Consider the following 22,530-nt stretch of genomic DNA (forward strand, 5'->3'; position numbering starts at 1 on the left):
AGTGTCGGAGCAGTTCAAACCGCATTGCGGAAGTATTGTGAAGAGTGCACATTTACTGATGCCCCAAGACGTGGTAGAAAATCAGGGCCTGTTGATCCCACAATGGACAAAAAGGTTAAGGAATACTACAAGCGGCATCCTTCAGTATCAAGAATGGGTCTGCAGACCCGTCGGAAGCAGAAGCAGCTAAAACGAAATCCAAAACAAGCTGAATCTGTGAAACCGAGAGCTCGGAAGCTTTATGACAAACTTCTGACCAAAAAATGGGGTGTGTTATCATGGATGACGAAACCTACATAAAACTGGACTATAAGACCCTGCCAGGACCGCAATTTTATACATCACCGAAGGGAAAGGATGTCCCTGGACCAGTGAAAGCCATTTACACCGAAAAATTCGGCAAGAAGGTAATGGTTTGGCAGGCCATTTGTGAATGTGGGAAAATATCTCGTCCATTCATTACGAATGACACAATGAAATTTACGTGAAAGAGTGTTTGCAAAAAAGGTTGTTACCCATGGTTAAGCAGCATAACAATCCTCCAATCTTTTGGCCGGATCTTGCTTCCTGCCATTACTATAAGGATGCACTAGGGTGGTATAAAACAAATAATGTCACATGTGTCCCAAAGGAGATGAATCCTCCAAACTGCCCTGAAATTCGCCCTATTGAAACTTTTTGGGCTTTGATCAAGGCAAAGCTGAGGAAATATGTCAAACCAGCGGACAATGTTGAAAAATTTAAAAAAGATTGGCTTAAAGTGGTAAAAATGGTCGGAGAACACACTGGTGAAAAGCTTATGAGTATTGTTAAGAGAAAAGTTAGAGAACTCGCCTATCCTACGAAAAATAATCCCAACTTCAATTGAACTGGAAAGAAAACACTTATTATCTATATTTCAGAATAAAATGACCCGAAAAATCCTGTATTTTTTGTTTTATTCAAGAAAAGAAGATGTAATCATAATTTCCGGAACAGTCTATACCGAAAAATCTTACGAAAATTTATTGTGGGGAGAGCGGGGTCGAAAATTTCAAAAAAAAAAAAAAATCAGTGACTTTCTCGTAAACAGCGAGTGAAGCGACGACCCCGGTGAGCAATTACTATGCGACACATTGACGTAAGTTGATGCATTTCAACACTGGCTAGATGCACCAAATTCCACAGGCATGATTAAAAAGCTATAACACAGTGCAACAAAAATTGACTTTTTTCTGCCTTGGCTTCTATATATATTTTTTTGTGTATTTTTATGCAAAACTAAATTTGCCCCAAGTTTGAACTTATTTCAACTTAAGCGGTAACAATGGCGCCATTTTGAATTTTTGGAATCCGGAAATGTTTGTGGTGTTTTCGACGCCATTTTGTTTTGAGGACAAATATAAAAATTCTAAGAGTTTGTCCACATATTAGCATCTTTTTGCCCATCTTTAAAAAAAAAAAAACAGATCTTAAATAGGACGAAAACTGAGCTCAAAACGGTGATTCTACGAAACCGGGTTTGGCATAGTTTTAGTAAATTTCACAAAGCAAAATAATATCGATTATTTCTGAGCATTAATGGTAATTCCCTAATGTCTTAAAGTGGTAGTCAAATTATATCTAATTTTGAGTAAAAAAGTCTCAGAAATCGAATGGTAGGTGTCTGATCTACGTAAAATGTCACACATAGAAGCCTAGGCAAAAAAATTGTTGCACTGTGTAATCTTTGTAGGGAAATTATATTGAGCTTTAAAGAGCAATTTTTCGTTTCTATCAAGCAGTGTTATCCTTGGTTTGATTATCTGGAATTCAAAACTCGATTATCCCGAGTATTTTTTTGCTTTTTTTTAAGTTTTATTTTTGAATTTTCAAATATTTTAGAAATATGTGCTCATTTTAATAATATTACATTTAAATAAAAGGAGAAGGAAGGGTTAAAAAGGGATTATTTTTCATATTGAAACTAGATTATTCGCTATGTATTGTTTATAATCAAACTTATTGTTTCTATTTTGTCACTTCCGAAATGTTTAGAACATGTTCGAGTTTAGGAAGCCAGTCATAGTCGATTTTTTTTTTCTTGTTCTTGAAACTTTACCCCCTTTTCGGTCTACGCTACTGCATACAAAAAAAATAATTGTTTAATGTTCGCTAATTGCAAATTGGATTTTTTTTTGTGATTCGATTATATGGAGTAAAAAAAGTATAAAAAGTATGTACACAAATGCAGGCTTGACGTAGGAGTACGGAAATTTCGTATCCGCGGATACAACAAGGAACAGCGTGATATACTTTGTTACGTGGTTGAGAGTACTACGCCTCTACTGGTTTTTTTTTCTTGTTCTTGAAACTTTACCCCCTTTTCGGTCTACGCTACTGCATACAAAAAAAATAATTGTTTAATGTTCGCTAATTGCAAATTGGATTTTTTTTTGTGATTCGATTATATGGAGTGAAAAAAGTATGAAAAATATGAACACAAATGCAGGCTTGACGTAGGAGTACGGAAATTTCGTATCCGCGGAAACAACAAGGAACAGCGTGGTATACTTTGTTACGTGGTTGAGAGTACTACGCCTCTACTGGTTACCAACAGGAAATGAGATATTTAGTTTTCGCACATTAATATTATATACGGTAAAGAAAGTCATCACGCCACGTTACGAACCTAAGAGAAACTATACATATAAAAATGGATTTTGTCTGTCTGTCTGTCTGATCCATATAGACTTGGAAGGAAACTACTGAATCGAATGACATGAAAATTTGTACGTGGGGGTTTCTGGGGCCGAGAAAGGTTCTTATGATAGTTTGAGCCTCCCTTCCAGAGAAGGCCCCATACAAATGAAACACAATCTTTTGCATAACTCGATAACTAATCGAGTAAATGAAGCCAAACTTGGCACGTTGATGTATTAAGAAGCATGAAATAGTTCTATGGTGATTTCACATCCCTCCCTGTTCTGGAAGGGAGTGCTTCCATACAAACGAAACACAAATATCAGTATAATTCGAGATTTAATCAAGCAAATGAAACCAAACTTGGCGTGTGGTGGTTCACGACAGCAAGAAATAGTTCTGTGGTAGATCGACACCCTTACAAATAAAACACAAATTTCTGCATAACTTATAAAGTATTCTAGTAAATGGAATCAAATTTTGCAGGGTTTTGAGAGTAAAATATGTTTCTATGGTTGTTAGACACCCTTCCCTTCTCTAGAAAGAGGGGCTTCCATACAAATGAAACATAAATTTTTGAATGACTCCAGGATCAATCAAACAAATATAACTAAATTTGGCATGTGAAGATTTTTGGGAGCTAGAAATATTTTCATGGTGGTTCGACACCTCTTTCTTTTCTGGAAGGGAGAGGTACAATAAAACACTCAACTCAAAAACTAATTAAGCAAATGGAACCTAATTTAGTATGTGAAGGTTTTTTGGGGTGATAAATGTTTCTATGATAGTTTGACGCTCTTTCCTACTTTGGAAGAAGGGGGGGGGGCGTACTGGGAAACAGCTGAAAGTGACCAAATACCACTGAATATGGGTATTTCCGTAACCATGATAATGCACAATATGGCTTTTCACGTTATTGTGACAATGCCAAATATCGACCTTAAACACCAATTTGAATTCTAAGACGACGTCTTCCGGTTTCTAGCAAACAGCAGGAAGTTACCAAATACCACCCAATAAAGGGTATTTCCGTAATCGTAGCAATGCATAGACACCAAAAATCAACAAAAGCTGAAAGGAAAGGATGTTCTCATTCCGATAAAACCAATCATTTCAAACGATTTTTCTTTTGAGTTTGAACGTATCCAATGTTTAATTCTATGCACTTGCAGACTATAAACAAAACGGAAGGTGAATCTTTGGATGTAGGGGAAATCAATTTAGAGTGTTTGAAATAATTTAAATAAATAAAAAAATAGTAATAGTAAAAAAAAGCTAGTAATTTATAAAACTGAACCATATCCTACCTACCTGACCTCGTAAAAAGGTCGGGTGTGAATCTGGCATCCGAGTTTAATACGTTATTCCTAAATTCTTTCAAATACGAATTGATTTTCGCACATTTTCTATTTTCAGTGAGACAGCAAGTGGCCGAACGAAAGTAAAGGGAAAACAAGCTTGAGATTGGTGAATGTCTAATCAATTTTAACAAGATTAGTATTGTAAAAAAATTCAAATTATTACACAAAAATCTTGTGCAATATTGTACCTGACGATCAAGACAAACTACAAACTACTGTAAACGAAAATTGTTAACACTTTTAATAAAGACACGAATACACCAAAATACTTGCTGTAAAATGTCTCAAATAAACAAACAAACAAACAAGACACTGGTGTTTGAAATCCGTTCAATGAATATAACGTTGCAGTTTTTTTTTTTGGTTCTGGTTGTATGTCACAGCCGCCAAAGCCAAATGAGTTAATGATTTTCGCACATTCTCTATTTATAGTTCGCCAGTAAGCACCCGAAAGCATGTAAAGGAGAAGCAAGCTCGTGATTGTTGAAAGCAGTGAAACTAAACAGAAAATAATGATTTTCAACTCAACTTTTACTAATTTACCATCGCAAAAAAAATTGAGTGCGACCTGTTTTATAATGATTAGGGTCGCCCTACCACATTATAAAAACTAAAGAAAATATAGAAATATGCAAAATTTAGCTATAATTAAACTTTTATAGTTTTTAGTCCAATGTAGATGAGGTAGTGGCGTAGTTAGGGGGGTTTAGGGTTTAAACCTCTCCAGAGCTTTTCTTTTGATCAATTTTTTTTTCAATGTTAGGGTTCTGCTTTCCTTTAGCAGTAGGGTTGAAATGCTTTATCTCCTCGAAAAAAGTCCCCATGCAATTTCGGTTTAATGGGACTTCGGGATGTGTAGCTTCAAAGTGGTCAAAGTTTCACTTATAAGATCAACGAAAAATATCTGGTGGAGTTTAAAAAAAAAAAATCTGAAAAATCGGCTTTCTGCCTTCAGTTTCAAAACCGAGGTAATTTTAAAGATTTTTGTCAGGGACTTATAGTACAGATTTAAGAATGTTGCTAGATTGATTTTATTAAACAAATTCTACTGAAACCATTTTCTTTTTCAAACTTTGTCCTTTTATAGTTCTTTATTTTGTGCCTTTGAAAACTTTATCGTTATTTTTATTTTGTTGCCTACTCATTGCGCTGCTTTGCGGTCGTCGTTGTTTCTCCCGTGGAAACAAGGTGCACTTAACAAACATCAGCACTTTATTCTGGTTAAGGAATGTCTGGAAATATATTTCATTTGACTATGCAACAGAAGGTTGCATCAAATGTCTGTATGTGAGAATGGAATCTTTCGACTGTACATCGGGAAAAAGGTTGCCGCACGATGGAGTTGAAATTTTGCATGGGAAATTTTTTCGAGAAGACAAAATTTTTCGGAACAATTGCTAAATGAAATCTCAAAAGTTGTTTGCTACTTAAAACGGTTAATTTAAGTAGCACGTGCATTGCACGGCAATCGGCATCGCTAATGATAGCAGGAAAACACTCCATTTTCTAAGTTGTTCTCTCCTATTCTCTCTCTTCTATATTCTCTCGCATTCATTTTTCTACTGCAACGCAACCCGTATTGAAAGTGAGTGATGTGAGTGCGCCAAACCACTGTTTTTCTAATTATGTAACATGATAGTAATTGGTTCAGGTTACTCTCTGTCTCTCAACCTGTTTCTCTCTTCAATTTCGTCAAATTACTCGAACGGAATGTCTAGCTACGCCATTAAGATGAGGCATACATTTTTTTTTCGCTAGCCCGAGAAATAATGTGATAACTTACGTTGGAGGCAGATCAAACAAAAAGTGTAGAACACCTGGAGAAATAAAAAAAAACAATAAAGCAGCTGGAAAATTTAAGAAGTAATCAGACAGGGTGATTGAGGATTGTATGGAGTTAAAATTAATAATAACTCGCATATCGTAACTTATTATCTTAGTTGGTGAGAATGTTTCTAAAAAGAGCCAATCGAATTATGAAGCAGATGACAATTTTTAAAATTGAGTTAGAATAACGGTGTTAGAAAAACTAGATTTCATGTAACTTTCTCGAAACATTATCGAAATTATATCGACGTATGATGAAGAAGTGCGTTGCGATCGTTATCGTTATTTTTTATAAATCAATAAGTTTATAAAGCGGAAAAATCACACTTTTGAAATGTTAGTAGAAAAAGTTGCTTCGCCAGGTACAATCGTGAGAATACTGTTCATTATCGGTGGGCCCATAACCTGTGCTGCAAAATGCTCGTACATACTACAAGTTAATGGGAACTCGAATAATAACAATAATGGAATAATAACAAGAAGGTCACTTGACACAGTTTTGTTCTTCTTTCTGATAACGTTCAATTGCGTTGTGTTTAATGGCGCCGATGAGGCAACTGCAACTAGTAAATTTAGACTGTCCTTAATTGGAGTAAGTGTGAAAGCACAATGTTACCATCGGAGGGGCGTACATTAACATTGATAACGCCATCCGAAAAATGACTTCAGGATGCAAAGCCTGCGAGCAGAGTAAACAACATTATGTGACACATTAACTGGTATTATGATAATGAGTAAACAAACCATAATAGGAAATGGATTGCCACAGGAAGGGCAATTATGTAAAGCTAAGCTCATTCTGGCTGCTCCAAAATAAATTTAATTCTGTACTTAAGTTTGAAATTTCCTGCAATTAATTTAAGAATAATTAATGTGGAACCCATCATGAGATTCACTCTCGGATGGAATAATTTATTCAGATAGCGAAGGCCACTTCGACTGCTCAAACTGAACGGCCCTGACAAAGTGGGGTGAAAATAACGATCTGACCCTATCCAGACGAAAGCCGCTCGGCTGCTGTTGGCGCCTGCTGCGATCTTCACGTGTGCAGTCTTTTCCGGTCATTCAATCTTCTTCCCGATTCAAGGACAACGTTGCGATTATTGCTCTCTCTCTCGCTTGCGAGATCGGACGTGTCAGTCGAATAGATGGTAAAAAAAATACATTTTTAACATATTCTCGGCCGCTCAATTACGTGTATTTCTTCCGGAGCGCTGCTAAATTTAAATATGCAAAGTTCGCCGCTGCGCTTCGTGTGTTAAGTTAGTTCGATGCTCACAACGAACGACGCGACGCGACGCGGACACCATGGAAACCAAGAACATGGCGGGAGCTTGTTTATTTATTTCTGTCGCTTTTTCTTCCCTCGTGTTGGGGCTGGAGGGAGGGTCAACGAACCAAAAGCACGAGTGCGGGGTTTATGCAAAATAAGATTGATTGGATTGGAAGCTGTTGAAAAGTGTTACTAGTTGAGCATTAGAAGTGAGAATTTGGATAATTGACACAATTCATATAGGGAAGAAATATGAAAAAATCGCCGAAAAATTGCCCCCTTTTTTCCTCAAAGCTTTTCGTAGGTTGCTTTGATGATCGCGCTTCGGTTAACACCTCTGATGTGTTGTGAGTTTGCTATTTTTGTTACTGAAAGCAATCGATAATTTTGCCAGTTAAAGGTTAAAAGTGGCGAATAATTTTGTTGTTGTTTGGTTGTACTTCTCGTTGGAACCTTTGAAACAAATCAGAAAGGCCTACCACGGAGTACAACGTAATTGATTTTTTGTGCCTTACAGAATGGTTCATCATTATCATTATACTTTTTCATCATTATCGGGTTCTAGTACTTTCTCAACCGTAAATGAAATAAAAAAAGCATCTCGCAGACACAGCTGATAAAACCGGTTTGAGGCAGCGCAATTTGGTTGCAACTTCTTTGAACCGGTAATTTATTTGTGAGGAAAGAATAACATCTCATTTCGTTACAGCGTATTACCGAAAATCATTCAAATTCAACCGGGCTTGACGCTGCTAATTTCTACTTTTAGTGCTCTGTTGTACTTAGCAATTACCGCCCCGCATGGCGACACAAGTTTCTAACAACAAATACGTCCATGGGTAATAAATATGGAATATAGAAAAACAATATTAAAAGTGCATGCGGTTGCGGCCCTGCGGCTGGTTGTGCAATTAGTGCACATATTATTCCAGCTGCTCCCGGCCCGGACCGGACGGCATGCGGCTGCCGCATGACAAAAGCCTACCTTGGTGCCCGTTCCTGGTTGGTTGTCAACGGCATCGTCGCCTATTGCGAATACGCACATAGCCCCGCGCGCGAGGGACTGCGCTTCTGTTGTTTTGACAACCGATCACGCTCGCTACGGCTGCTGGCTGACGCCCGTGGTTTATTGTTGTGGCCTGCTGTGATTAGAGCTGGTCAAGTCCCGTCCCTTGTCCCGTAGTTTGTAATTCTAATCACGTTTCTTTTACTCTTTTTTTTTCTTCCAGATTAAAGTGTTATTCCACCCATCGTAGCCTCTATACTCTTCAGTATTATTGTGCCCAGTTGGTAGCACTGTCGCCTCGACAAGCTTCGACCGATAGATAGAAGACGACACACCAGCAGCGGAAGTAAAAGCAGTTCGAATTACCTCCTATTTAGCTAAACAACTAAACTAAGAAACTAAGATACGATGACGTCCTCCAAAGAATTTCTAGCGGATGATGAACTCCAGAAACCAACCGGTGAGTTTTTTTTTTCGAAAAGATTTTTGTCAAGGGTTGTAATTGTTTTTATTACACAATAAACACACTATCAGACTTCCGCTTTCCAAGCCGTTCAGAACACAAAGGGATGATGGAATTATCGTCACCGGTGCTGCACTATACCTACGGGTATCTCAACTATGCGTTGTTTGTCGCGCCATTTTAGTACTCTAGCTCAGACGTGCCCCGGATGAGCAACACAAGCGCTTATTATGGGTAAACCACCGCCGCACCGGCAGTTTGGCGATGTTTCACGGTGAATACTAATCTTTAGGAATGTATTTATCTGTTTTTTATTTGTTCGCTCCATTGACATTGGCGAATGACCGCTGCATGTTTCCGCTCCATTGATAGTTTCGCACTTTGAAACGATGCGTCTAGCATCGAAACTCTACAACACGCCTGCTTTGCCGTTAGTTGCGTTGAAACGTTTACCTGTCTTGAATTGAACCTGTCAACACACGAAACTTGAATATCTATTTTGGTCAGTAGGCCTTGACTGTAAAAGTACCGGTGCGCGAAGCAGCGGCGCGGCGCTTCAGCATATGTTACAAACACGTGCGCAGGGCCGCTACCTGTGATGTTACCTAAGGTCATCTGTTTTCTGTTTCGTCTGGTTCAGCAAAGGTGAAAAATATCACACAAGCGAGACCGCAACGAGCCACGAGTGTAGAAATTAGTTTTTAGCACTTGATTGCGAAAAGACGAGTCAGCACTTTTCCAGAGCAGAGTTGCGCTTAGCCACCGCTAATTGAGTAGCATCATGCAGCTTATTTATCACACAATAATTTTCTGCATCTTGGGTAAGCGGCTATCAGTATTTTAAAGTTTGACCTTGTTAGGCTTTTACACCCATCGATTAGCCAATCGCGATTGAATCCGCGACTGATAAGCGAGTTAGCTTCGAGTTCGCGTCGTTAGAGGAATCATCGTTCGAACGGTGTTAGCCACCTATCGGCGGCTAGCGGTTTTACGGGGTAGCCCTCTGGCGGAATTCGCGCAAAACAGTCGCTGTTAAGTGGGTTTAACTTGAGAAGCTTCTTATCAGTTGTTCATGTTGTTCGGATTTTAAGCATCGAACGACGATGACAACTTCGTCGATGCACCGACGGTATTGTTTGTTTACATGCTGTTCTCGGCGATGTTTGAGCGTCCGGTGCTTATCAGTGCAGAAAATATGGCGAGGTTTGCCATACCGGGTTGAATGTTATCAACTCGAGCAAGAAAAAACCGCACAATAGAACAGGACACACGTGAGGCGGCGTAAAGTTGAGAGGAAGGTTAAGTGTTTGGTTTAGGAGGACACACAACGCGGCGTCAAGATACTAGACTGTGTTTGGACTACATTCTAGACGTTTTTTTGCTCTCTGCCTTTGTTGATTGGAAAAGAACGAACGAAATGATGTGGATTCTGCGAAAAAAAAAAAATCATGAGGAATATAGAGTTGAAACTAAAAAGGAATCACAAAAATTGACATTTCTGTGTATTGCAACCGCGATGTCCTTTTTTCATTCTTTTCAGTAAAGCAGTCGACTTAGTCGAACTACTCGATTGAAAATCGACTCGACTCGACTGCTGTGATACCAAAATTGGTCAGTCGAGTAAAGTGGCTCTCGAATCATCTTATGGCTTATTCCAGCGGTTCTCAACCTTTTTTTGACCGCGTACCTCTTGGCAACACTTTCCAAATCAATTGTACCTTCTGGTTTGGTTTGTTTTCGCAGAAAGGGTGACAGTAGTGGTAGATCGCGTTATGTAGTCTAGCTCAGGTTTAAATTGAACTATGGTTTGTTTAATTACAACAGCCAAATTTTAAGAGCAAGATTGAAAAACAAATTAAATAATATAACAAAAAATTGCTTCGCCCGCCATTACTGATTTTTATTTCGCGTACCCCCTAAAGGCTGTCGCGCACCCCAGGTTGAAAACCGCTTCTATCTAAAGTGTGCAAAAATGAGTACAAACTTGTCACCGTCCTCCTCAGATTTGACTGAAAGTTTGTAAATTTTTTATATAAGGTCACTGTGTAGAATTCCCAAAAATCGGCACTTAACGATCAGATCACTCCTAGCTCCGTGAGATCCTCTCATATTTTGAATTTTCGTCGAAAACTCTCACGTTATTTGAATTATGGCCGAACATTCATAACGTTTAGAAATCAACTGATGCATCATTTTTTCAAATATTAGTCAAGGAATCCAGAAAACAAAATTGATTTTGAGCGGCAGTGTTGCCATTTATATGCTTTTTGCATTTGAAAAATTAAATTACATTTTCCGGCAAATTAGTCTATTTCGATTTCAAATTCGATAATTTCATCAAGTTGCTGAGTAAATTTTACACGAGAAACGTTTGTCATCCCGAGGTATTATAAGCTAAACTCGAGTTACATCATTTTTTATGAAACAAAGTCAAAATTTCTCTGTTGTTAAGCATTCAGCAAGCAAAAGCTATATACGGCTCTTCATTTATTGGAGAAACTCGCGTATTTTCCAACGATGTATGCTCTCTGTGTTATTTGAGGTCATTAGTTTTGAGAGTTTTTAAAATATTTACTATTTATGCGAATACACTAAAGTCGCTTTTACGCGGGGGATACGTGCCGCGTAAAAAAAACCGCGTAAATTCCGAAATCCGCATAAGAAAAAACTGCGTAAATTCCGGAATCCGCCTAAAAAACCTGCGTTAATTCTGCATTCCGAGTGAAGAGAAACCGAAATCCACGTAAAAAAAATCCCGCGTAAATTCCGGAATCCGCGTAAAAAAACCGCTTAAATTCCGGTATCCGCGTAAAAAACGCGTAAATTCCAGAATCCGTGTAAAAAAAGCCGCGTAAAACCGCGTAAAGAGCGACCTTAGTGTATTAGATTTTCCTAGATTTATATTTTTCGGTAAACTTTCCACAAATAAAATTCAACCAGACCACAAAATTTAACTATAGGTTGGAAAGAGAAGGAACCTGTTTTTTATATCTATTATTTTTCATGAAGTACACAGAAAGATTTGAGGTTTTATTTTTCAACGTATTATTGATGAACTGCTAAAAACTAAGGATTCTTCAACTAGAAATATGGATTTGGTTATGTTTCAGATTCCAGAGAATTGAATAAACTAAGTTAGTGAAGAAAATGTTCTAGTGAAGAATGTAAAATGAAGGAATAATGAATGAAATTCAAGCAAAAGACGGTGAGAATGATGAGTAGTAAAGACTAGAGAAAAGAATAAATGTTCTGAAATTTATGGCAGCAAAAAATAATTAAAGAGGAATAACAAAGCTTTATATTTTAGATTAGAAAGAAAGTAAATAAATGATAGGAAAAAGAAAAGAATAAGATAAATGAACGATTAAATCTACGTAGTTTAAACTAATACGAAACCGTACAGATAAAAATCTTTACCATGCTAAACAGCATGATGTTGCAAGGCAAAATGTGAAATACAATAACAATACTTCCTTTCAACATAAAAAAGCAAAGCCTTGGTGCTACATTCCGTATCGCAATTCGGCCTGTTAAGTGTACAGAACAATTGCGGGGTTAGCACTACGATCCTACTGACACTAATAGTCTCTCCCGAGCCGAGACTCGAACCTACGACGACTGGCTTGTTAGGCTAGCGTCATACCTCGAGACCAGCTGGGAGAGCCTTTCAACATAAGCATTTCAGATTTTGAAGCACGGAAAATTGAGTGATAATGAGGAGTAAATGAAAAAATATTTCTGATTCAAATTACATGAAAAATCATTATTTGCAATCATAAGGTATGATTTACATAAAAAAAACTGCAAAATAATTTTTGCTCCATTCAACGACAAGCTTGAAAGTTTTTTTTCTCAAGTCTTCCTCTCGACTAACGCACGCTTGGAGCGGTCCTCTAACATTTCGGTGCCAGTGTTGTATTGCTCTGCCTTCAAAGCTTCTGTTTGCTTCTAATTCCACCTTTTCATATCAGTGTAATCGCTTGCCAGAGAGCCATATTTCAACCGAAGGGGAAAAAGTTCGTTACACAACTCCTTCAATTTAACGATTGTATTGTGAGCTCAAAGAAGGGGAGCGTTGTCTTGGTGTTAGAGCACTTTTTCCTTCTCGATGTCGTTTCTCCTCAGAAAATCAACAGCGTGTAGGAGAATTTCTTACACTGCGAAAACAACTGCTCTTACACGCACTGGTGGGTAAAGCGACGCACTTGCTTAGGACCATACAAAAAATATCGCAGTGGAATCTGAAATATTTCACCAGAAAGATAAGAAACTGGTGTGAGCTTCCTCACGTGGAATGACATTACGCTCAATAACTACACAACAGAGTTCACTGCAGTGCTTTTACTGTGTGTCGCTAAACCATGTATCAAATGAGGGGAGCATCTGGGTAGGAAAGAAGTTTGCGTTGTTTGCTTTCCATCTCGAACTGACTGCAGAGTGTAGATTGGACTCAGCAGTTTGAGCATTTTGATGTGCTCCTTGTCGACTTGATGATACTCGAACACCTAGTTCGAATATTGCAGCACCTCGAAAAGTTTAACATCACCTGAAATGGGTGAATTTATATGTAAGCTTATCTCGTGATTCCGACAACCTAGTGAGTTGTGGTCTTCAGCGAAGTTTTTCAGGAGTTCAATGGCTTCTCGTTAACGAATAGTATGGCTTGGAACCCAGCCGCAATACAGTGTATATACAGGTTTAAATATTTTGAACTAAATTTATCGCATTAAACGGACTACCTAGAAAGTTGTCGTCTTCAGCAAAATTGTTTAACAAGGCAAGGGTTTTTATTCGGTGCGGAATTCTTCAATAACGCAAGAAGTTTTCAGTATTTTTCTCATACTTTATCTCGCGAATTCATCTTCCAAAGTTGCGGACTTCAGCAAAGTTCTTCAGGAGGTCGCTAGTTTAATGTTTGCTTCGAGTGTTACGAACTAAAATGTTCACTTAGAGAGTTGCATTATTTAGCAACTTAGTGATTTAAATTTCTCAGAAGAAAAAATGCAATTCAAACTATTTATTGTTCAATTTCTTTTCAACAATTGATTTACTAAAATTTCATCTCAATTTCATTTAAGTTTTTGTTTTTTGTTTTGGTTGTTCAGCGTGATCATAATAAGAAGGATTGTGTGCATAACGGTAGAATTCTGCGCTAAACTATCTACCAACAAGAAACGCTTGATCTTCTGAAAAACTTGCTGAAAACCGTAACTTCTTTTTTAAGGTCTGAACATGGAAAATTTCGTGCACACTAGCGTCACGTGAAAGTGGAATTCCACATTAAACCGTCCATCATCCAGAAGCCCTAGATCTTCTGAGTAAGTGTTTTTAAGTTTTGACATAAGACTATGTCTTTCAGGAAGTTCGGCTACTGAGGGGTGTAAAATGAAAATCTGAAAACGGAAAAAGGGAAAAATATGTTCTATATCAAATGCTAATAATTCGGCAAATTTGCTATGGATTGTCGTTGCTCTTGCAGCAAACGATGGGATAATTATCCATGCATCCGCTCAAATGCAGAAAATTGTAATTTGATTATTCGAACTATTGAAAATTGTCAAACCTTGTTAAAACTCATATTTTGGCCTCTGATCGGTCGCGTAATGCCTGCTTTTCTAAGCACGGTCGAAAACCTAGTAAAACAGGAATGCACTTTCTGGACCTTTCTGGACCCAGCCTGCTTCTGCTTAAATTAATCAGTTCACTTATGGATGGCCATTAGGACGCTCTAACTAAGCAGGAGTGGGTAGCAGCAATACGGGTAACGGATAGCCGCGAGCATAGGTGCATTTGCCAGCACTTTCTGTAGTGAAAAGCTGTATTGTGACCGTCAAATTTTCAGTGTTAAAACAGCTCTTCTTTCTGTTGTCAAAAGAGTGTCTGATTCCAGAAACAGCATAGAGGTGCGATCAGCACTATATCAGATATTGAATCAAACAACAAATCGTCCTTTTGAGGACAATTTAATAATTAATTTGAAAACCTAATATTTCCTCGTTCATCATTACACTTTACTTATATTATCGGAACGGTTTGACAAAAGACCCTTGTAAATTCGACATCACTTTCATGTCTCAGCACGAATAGAATTTTCTTTTCCTTCAGCAATATGCAACACCCAACAGCAGCGTAATAAATTGTTGCGTAACTGAGAACAGCATCTTCTGTTATCTGCTTTTATACGACACGAAAACGCTTAATCAAGCCTAAATTATGTAAACACTGTACTATTGATAATGATCAAGCCTTTTTTTTCATACTCGCTTTCCCTAACACGGTCGATAGAATTATATACCATGTGAACCAGGAATGCACTCTGCCTGCCATCTGAACAACTTTATGTAGTTCTGCGTCAAACTTGCGGTAGCTTTGCATACAACCATTCTGTTTTTTTTATGAATATCCAAACAACTAGCAGAACTTTTGATCAAAATTTTTATATTCTCTGATTTCCTTTGCTAATTTCGTTCATATTGCATTCTTGAGAATGTCTTAACTCAAAAAAGTTTCGAATATATTAGTAAAATAGGCACAGAAATTGTAAGCAAATCGATGTGAATCTGACTTTACTTCTTTAAAGGGCTGTGTCTCGAGTTTTGCTCATAATACCATAATACCTGATAAGTTTTTTTTAAGTAAAATTTTCTCAGCAATACGATGGAACTGTTAAATTTCCATTCAAGATATGGGTCATTCCATACGAAGTGATCACGAAAAAGTACAAACTTAGACACGACCATCAAAAGCAAAGCAAAAGCAGCTATCATTATTTTAAATTTGATAATTTCATCGTGTTTCTAAGAAAATTTCACGTAAGCAACAACTATCATCTCGAGGTAATACGAGCCAATCTCGTGATATAACATTTTTACGAAAAAAGTTGTAAATTTCGTAATTATTTTTTTTTAACAATTTATAGACGTGAGACACCCGAAAAATAGTAATAGGTGAGTTTTGAATAAAATAAAACTAAATGAAATTTAGTTTTAAAATACAAACATAATCTATCTGGTAACACTTCCGGTCAAAAACAATATTTTTTCTGGATTCATTTGTTTATTTTCTTCAAAATTCACCTATAACTATTTTTCGGGTGTCTTATGTCTATAAATTATAAAATAAATTAACTAAGAAATTTACAACTTTTTTTCGTGAAAATGTTATATCTCGAGATTGGCTCATATTACCTCGAGATGATAGTTGTTTCTGACGTGGAATTTTCCAAGGAACACGATGAAATTATTAAATTTAAAATAAAACACTTTCGACGACACTCTCGCTGTTACCTGACTTGTTTGTTGCTAAATTAAGCATTTATGCTGTCGGAAAACCAATGAAATGAACAAAACGGTTTGAGCTTTTTTTTCCCTTCCAATATTCAAGATTTCGAAGGAGGGGGTGACATAAAATGAAAATAAAATTTGTAACGGCCTAAATAAAAATTGCTTAAAAACGGCGAACGACAGATTTTATTTTTTTAAATGCTGTAACTCGAGGTTCAAGTGTTTTTTATGTAAATTTTCTCAGACAACAATAAAATTACCAAGTTTCAAATCACAATATACTCATTTGCCGGGAAATATAATTCATATTTTCAAATGCAAAAGTAATAAATCTGGTAACACTGCTGCTAAAAAAATTTATATTTTTTTGGATTACCTTTTATCAAGAATAATGTATCAGTTTATTTGTTGCTGTTATGTATTTGTAGCCAATTGTAAGAAACAAAGAATTTTCGACATTCAACGGCACTTTTAATGGAAAGGGTAGTGAAAAATGAGAATAAAAAGAAAAATCTTAGAAAAAAAAGTAATAAAATCATTTTTAATTATTTTTTAATCGACTTTTTGTACTGTTTTTTTCATTCAATTGTGTGTTGACAACCTCATTTCTATTTGTTGTGATTTTGCCATATAGGAAATACAATGAAAATTGTTGAAAAAATTAAGCAAAAGAGGTTAAGTTTAGAAAATAAAACAGTTTCAAGAAAAAGCGAAAATAATACAAAATACAATAGAAACTGAATATAATTAGTGAAACTATAAACGGAAACGAAAAAACAAAACTTTAAAAAAAGAAAATAATTACAAGAAGAGAGTAACACTCAAATTGATAAAAATAACTGTGAGCAGAGGCAAAAAGAAAAAAATAAACAAGGATGATGAGCCGGAAAATATGTGTTTTCGGTGAGAAATTTTGAACCTAAATGAAACAACAAACCGAATGAACATGACCATCGTTCATTTTGTATTGTGTATAACGGATTAATATTTTCACCGAGGCCACTGCCGGTACCCGCATAGCTGTCCCATACTGATTTTTGTCACTTTTGAGTTATCATCGGGAATCGACTTAATTGTTATCATATTTTCCGAAAAAAATCTAAAATTGATACTTTTGTTTGGAAAAACATGGAAAAAATACCAAGTTGTGTTTGTCCCATATTGAAAGTACCCGCATTACAGTCCCACTGCATAGTGGTACATACTGAGAACATATAATCTTGCTCCAAATTAGTGTATATCGGATAACCTTAGGCATATAGAAGTATGTCATTCAATTAACTAGACTAATGTTGTTTTTCTGTAGTACAATCTACGTTGCTGGTGATACTGCCGGTTGCTGGTTGAATTTATATGGGATGGGACAAAATATGCGAGTACTTTTGAAATGTACCCGCATATTTTGTCCCATTTTGTCTTTTTTTTTTCAGGTTATATAACGTAAAGCCAATTCCACCCATGGTTTTTTGTTCTCAACGTTAAACTTGTGGTGCCATGAAACTGTTCTGGTCATTGGTTTTGGATGTAAAAGCTGGAAATCAGAAAATTTACGGATAATTTTAAATCGCCGTTTTCTCAACATGTTGTTTTTCATTATGGGACAGTTATCCGAGTACCGGCAGGACCAATGCAGTCAAACCGATTTGGATATTTGCGGCTTACATTTACCACTCTTAGCCGGAAATATTTGTCACCACAAATCTGCCCGGCAACTGCGGATTTTAACCTTAGCTACACAAAGTCAATGTCACAAGAGGAGCAGCACAGTGGGCGAGCAAAGTAATAGCAATAGTGTCTTTTCAATGTACGCGAAATCTATTCCATGGATTTGACCGAAATGTGAAATGGAGACACTCGCTGTTCAATTGATGATAATTGGGTAACCTACGATACGCGTCTACGTGCAGATGAAAAATATCTTATTTGCAGAAACAATTACGATGACGTAAGTCAACGTTTCGGAGGCTCGAAAACAGTCACTTAAGTCCAGCTTCCTGGTTTTAACTTAACTGGGAATAATAACTTATTCTGAGTGATTGATTCAGAATAGTGAAATAATTTCAATATTTTATCGTATTACAAGTGCGGTACTGTTGACGAAGACTGTCGATATTGTCCACCGCACAATTTTGGTCAGAGTTGCGGTTGGTTTTTGTATGGGGTAAAGCACAACACTTGAATGTAGTAGTGAGAAGCCACGGTGTTTTTTTTTTCAAAACGCGCCGCACCGCGTGGGTAAATTCGACCGGCGTCACGCGTGGTTCCACAATTTATAGCATGCTCTACCGGTCGCCTGATCGTAATAGCCTGCCGCCGCCTTCTGCGTACGCACGTGCTTTGTTGAGGTTTGCGATGGAAATAATTTTTTTTCAGATTGTTTGGCAGTGGAGACGCATGGTTAATGACGAATCGAAAGCCGAACAGGAGATTACGGTTACCGGACGCGCGAATAATGCGATTGCATGCGAATTAAACTCAAATTCAGATTAGCCGATAATTCAGCCGTGGCGTTGAAACGATGTGGCGAAATCGCTTTAATCGTAAATACTTGTAGCTTCAAGGCCGCTGCAGCGAGGACCACTCCAAAGTAGAGAGGCCGGTGTGGGTTAACAGAAATGTCATAAAGATAGGATTTATCGGAAATCGCTATCGCAGTAAGGTTTCCCCTGTTTGGACTGCCAAGACTGCTAAAATGATGAACGACGATGACAGCGAAGATGATGATAATGTTGGTAATGGTGACATTCGTAGTCACGAGAATGTGACACATTTGTTTGGGCAGACGATTAGCGCTTAGTAGCTGCTAGCAATAGGACGCACTGCACATGCCACCGCTTGCTAGGTTTTAATTGCAGAGTCGGCGCTTGCTAATCTACTGTGTGCTATTTTTTTAGCCGCCACATATTTGAACATACCACAATTTAAACGACCAGCCACTTTATGGGAGGCTGTAAAGCCGAGGCTTTATTGCTTCCATGGAACACACATTGTGCGTGTGGGAAATTTACCGAAACTCTATTCGACACTTTAAACATCTCGAGCGCTGCTTGTTTTATGACTAATGCAAATCGTGGGTGGGCTTGTTGAAAGATAAGCATTGTTTCAACGATTTGGCGAATTCGGCAAATTTGGTATTCCGATGCTCGGAGTAACAGTTTTTATCTTGATCGTGCGGTACCGCACTTCAGTTTATCACCGAATACAAGAAAGGGTGTGTTACTCATTACTGTATAAGCTCGAAAGAAGTACACTACAGTATTGGCATTGCTAATTGAGGTTTGGTAAAGATAAGATACTGGTATAATTGCATTTTTTGTTGTTGCAGATCGATTGGTTGATAATCTGCATGGTCTTGAACAATATTTGACTGCTTTTAATTCACAGAAAATTATTAGGTTCATATTTTTTTCTAATATATCCAAATCTCCATTCCAATCATAATCCAATTTTCGAGCCAAATTCTACTTGTAATTCAATCTTTAGGCCGTTACAAATTCTATTTACATTTTATGTTACCCCCCTCCCCCACCCCCCCTTCAAAAATCTTAAATATTGGAAGGGGAAGAAAAAAAAGCTCAAACCGTTTTGTTCATTTCATTGGTTTTCTTTTTTTTTTGGTTTTTTAAATGCTTAATTTAGCAACAAACAAGTCAGGTGACAGCGAGAGTGTCGTCGAAAGGCAAGCGAAATAAATAATAATAATAATAAAGTGTTATTTTTCAACATTTATTTGAGTGCAAGTTACAAACGTCATAACTTGCTCACAAACTTTGATCAAAGATATTTGTTTTTTTTTTTCGTCTCGGTGTTATTTAGTTTTTGCCACCCCCTCTGCTAACTTTGATAACCTTGGACATAAAAAGAATTCGAAATTTGTCAGACCAATCTCAGTACAATTTCATTCATATCTCATAAACTAATCAAAATTATAATTCGAATTCCAGTTTGTAATCCAATTTTAATTCCAATTCCAAGCTGCATTCCAATTCTAATTCAATTTCTTACTAAATCCTGATTCTATTTCTATATCCAATCTTAAACATAATCCAAATGTTAATTCGATTCTCCATTCCAATTTTGATCTTAATTGCAGTTCTAATCCCAGTTCCAGTCCCAGTCCCAGTCCCAGTCCCAAAACGACTGCTATTATGGACTTAAGAAGTTAATCCTCGATTTTTGGTTTCTAGATATTATTACGATTTGATTCTGTTACTATTCACTTATTGGATTTCCTAATGGTTTTTGGTATCTGGTGAACCTAAGATAATACTTTCCGTAACGATGTTCATTATATTAGATGTTTTACGGGAGAATTTTGTAACAACCAACTTTGGTACAAAACATAAACTGTATTTTCACTCACTCTAATCAGTCGATGTACAGGGCGGGGGGAAAAATGGCCGTCTAGCGGCCATCATGGGTTCAGCACGTGCATGATTCAGGAGTAATTAAAGCAAGCACACAATTCAAGCCACTGATAAATGATATTTTTAGACTGCAAGTCACAAAGTCGACGTCAGAGCAATCAAACCCGACAGCCGGCAGCAGCAAAACAGCGGTGCAAATCGCCTCATGTTCGTTTTAGACTTTTTGATTAGCACTTCCGAGGTTGGCAGCCAGCATTTTATTAGGCCATTGTAAACGCTTCCAAATTTTAATTAATAGATGTTAGTTAATGGATTTAAGCACCTCTACCTTTTATTTCGTCCGCACTTATAAAGCGAAAAAAAGAGTGCGGCTCGATCGAATAGCGCACAATTTCTCGATAGCAAACGTCACAAATATGCGCATATTTAATTGTCGGTTGCTTGGACAGACAGGTTCGCCTACGCCTACTTTACCACCACTAGTAGTGCCCAATAGTGGGCGCTACCTCTGGTGACAACAATGTTGCAGATGCTCTAATCTGTGTGTGAACAATGCGGGTGGCAAACTTATCCTATCCCCGGGTCCGGTTAAGCCAGACAGTGACAGATTGACAGACAGTGCTGCAGTTCGGGAGTTTGCAGTTTCGTTGGTGGCCTTGCTCCAGGTGTGCAATGTCGGACTGGGTCGGAGTGCACTGTTTGCGTTTCACTACAAAAGCACCGTAGAGGGGGAAGGGGTCCAATCACGCGACTCGGCTTTGACGATGCGCGCTCTGTGTTTTTTGGGGGGTCATCGTGCGCTACAAGTGCCGTCGTCGCCGTGCTCGGTCTATCTCGTGCGCGACATGAATGTGTATTTATAACACACATGGTGTTGATTCAGAAAAAAGTGACTCGCTCGCGATCGAGTAGTCAGTATAGTAGTTGTGTCGCGCTTACCCAGGCACCGACACCAAGCAAGAGAGCTAAGTAGCCGGTTGTTGTTCGCGTTGCTTGGTAAGTGTCTGTGTGAGATCGCTTCGCGACGGCACACAGTGGGACCAATCTTTAAAAAATCAGATTAAACCTATTCCTGACGTTTTACCGTGTAAAAGTTTTCGTTTTCTGAACTTTTTCTGAACGTTACCCTACACACTTAGATTTTATTGCCGAGAGCTCAACAGCTGATAAATTCAGTGAAATGTTTTACAAGTTTTCGGCAGGATTTTTAGAAACTTCGGCAAACGAAATGTGAATACATGCTGGCTTACGGTAGATCGATATATTTGCTGAATGTTCGTCGAAATATATTGCTGACATTTGTTGAACACTTCGCCGAGCTTGATCAGTTGTTCGGAAGTTTGCCGAGATAAATTAAGTGTGTAAAATCAGTTTACAAGCAGTCTTTTACACAATTAAAATTTATTCTAAGGAAAATCGAAAGTTGAATAAAAACTTTTTAAAGTTTTAAAAATCGAAAGCTGAAAATCGATTATTAAAAGAAGGAAAATCTTGAACAAATAGCAACAACCGAAATTGTGGGTTTCTTCTCACTGCTCGATACCGGGCAGTGAGAAAGCGGACTCTTTGGCAAAGGTGGGCGCAACAAATGGTGACATTTATGAAAGATCAATTGCCTCAAATGATTTTTTTTGCACTTGTACGTCAGAATGCGATCAGTTGGCGAAATTCTTGGACTAAAGGGGAATTGGATATTAGATGTAGGTCGAGATTTCATGCGCGTAATGTCTCGGCTTATGACCAATCACTATAAATTCGACGCGCATCTCCGTTGTGTTGGGCTCGGGGAAAGTGGTATCTCTACCTGTGGTGAAGGTTATAACGACATAGAGCACGTTGTTTGGTCATGCCCTGTACACCGTGACGCCAGGTCAGAATTAATAGCTGCCCTTCAGGCCGGAGGTAGGCAGCCGGCTGTCCCTGTTCGTGATGTCTTGGCGAGCCTTGACATACCCTACATATCCCTTATATACGTTTTCCTAAAACCCATCCATGCCCCAGTCTAGTCCCGTTGCTCTCCGCTTATATCCAACAAAACGACAAGAACACGTTGAACCCAAAGCACAGATCCAGCAACTAGACCCACATACCTCCAGAACCCGAGGATTACAAGCCCCTGTCCCAGCTAATGACATCGTGGCTCAGCAGAACATACTATATATACTGCACAAGAACGAATTTAGACGCTGGGGGCCCTAGAAAAAACTAGAAAAGCTAATATAAAATCCATTGTTTGGATTCAAAAATCAAAAATCTAATAATAGTGTTCAAAAATTCCACATTGTAGAT

At 37.8% G+C, this 22,530-nt stretch overlaps 1 protein-coding gene across 2 annotated transcripts in view; it reads left to right on the forward strand.

Annotated features, from left to right (window-relative positions):
• Positions 1-22,530, forward strand: part of LOC129722995 (putative inorganic phosphate cotransporter) — a 64,232-nt gene that overhangs the window by 17,081 nt on the left and 24,621 nt on the right. For both annotated transcript variants that reach the window (XM_055676902.1, XM_055676903.1), the window contains exon 2: positions 8,352-8,588. In XM_055676902.1, coding sequence (XP_055532877.1) covers positions 8,537-8,588 — 52 coding nt within the window. In that variant the 5' untranslated portion in view covers positions 8,352-8,536. The remainder of the gene's footprint in view (positions 1-8,351; positions 8,589-22,530) is intronic.

The sequence above is a fragment of the Wyeomyia smithii genome, chromosome 2, assembly GCF_029784165.1.
Source record: "Wyeomyia smithii strain HCP4-BCI-WySm-NY-G18 chromosome 2, ASM2978416v1, whole genome shotgun sequence".
Taxonomy (NCBI): domain Eukaryota; kingdom Metazoa; phylum Arthropoda; class Insecta; order Diptera; family Culicidae; genus Wyeomyia; species Wyeomyia smithii.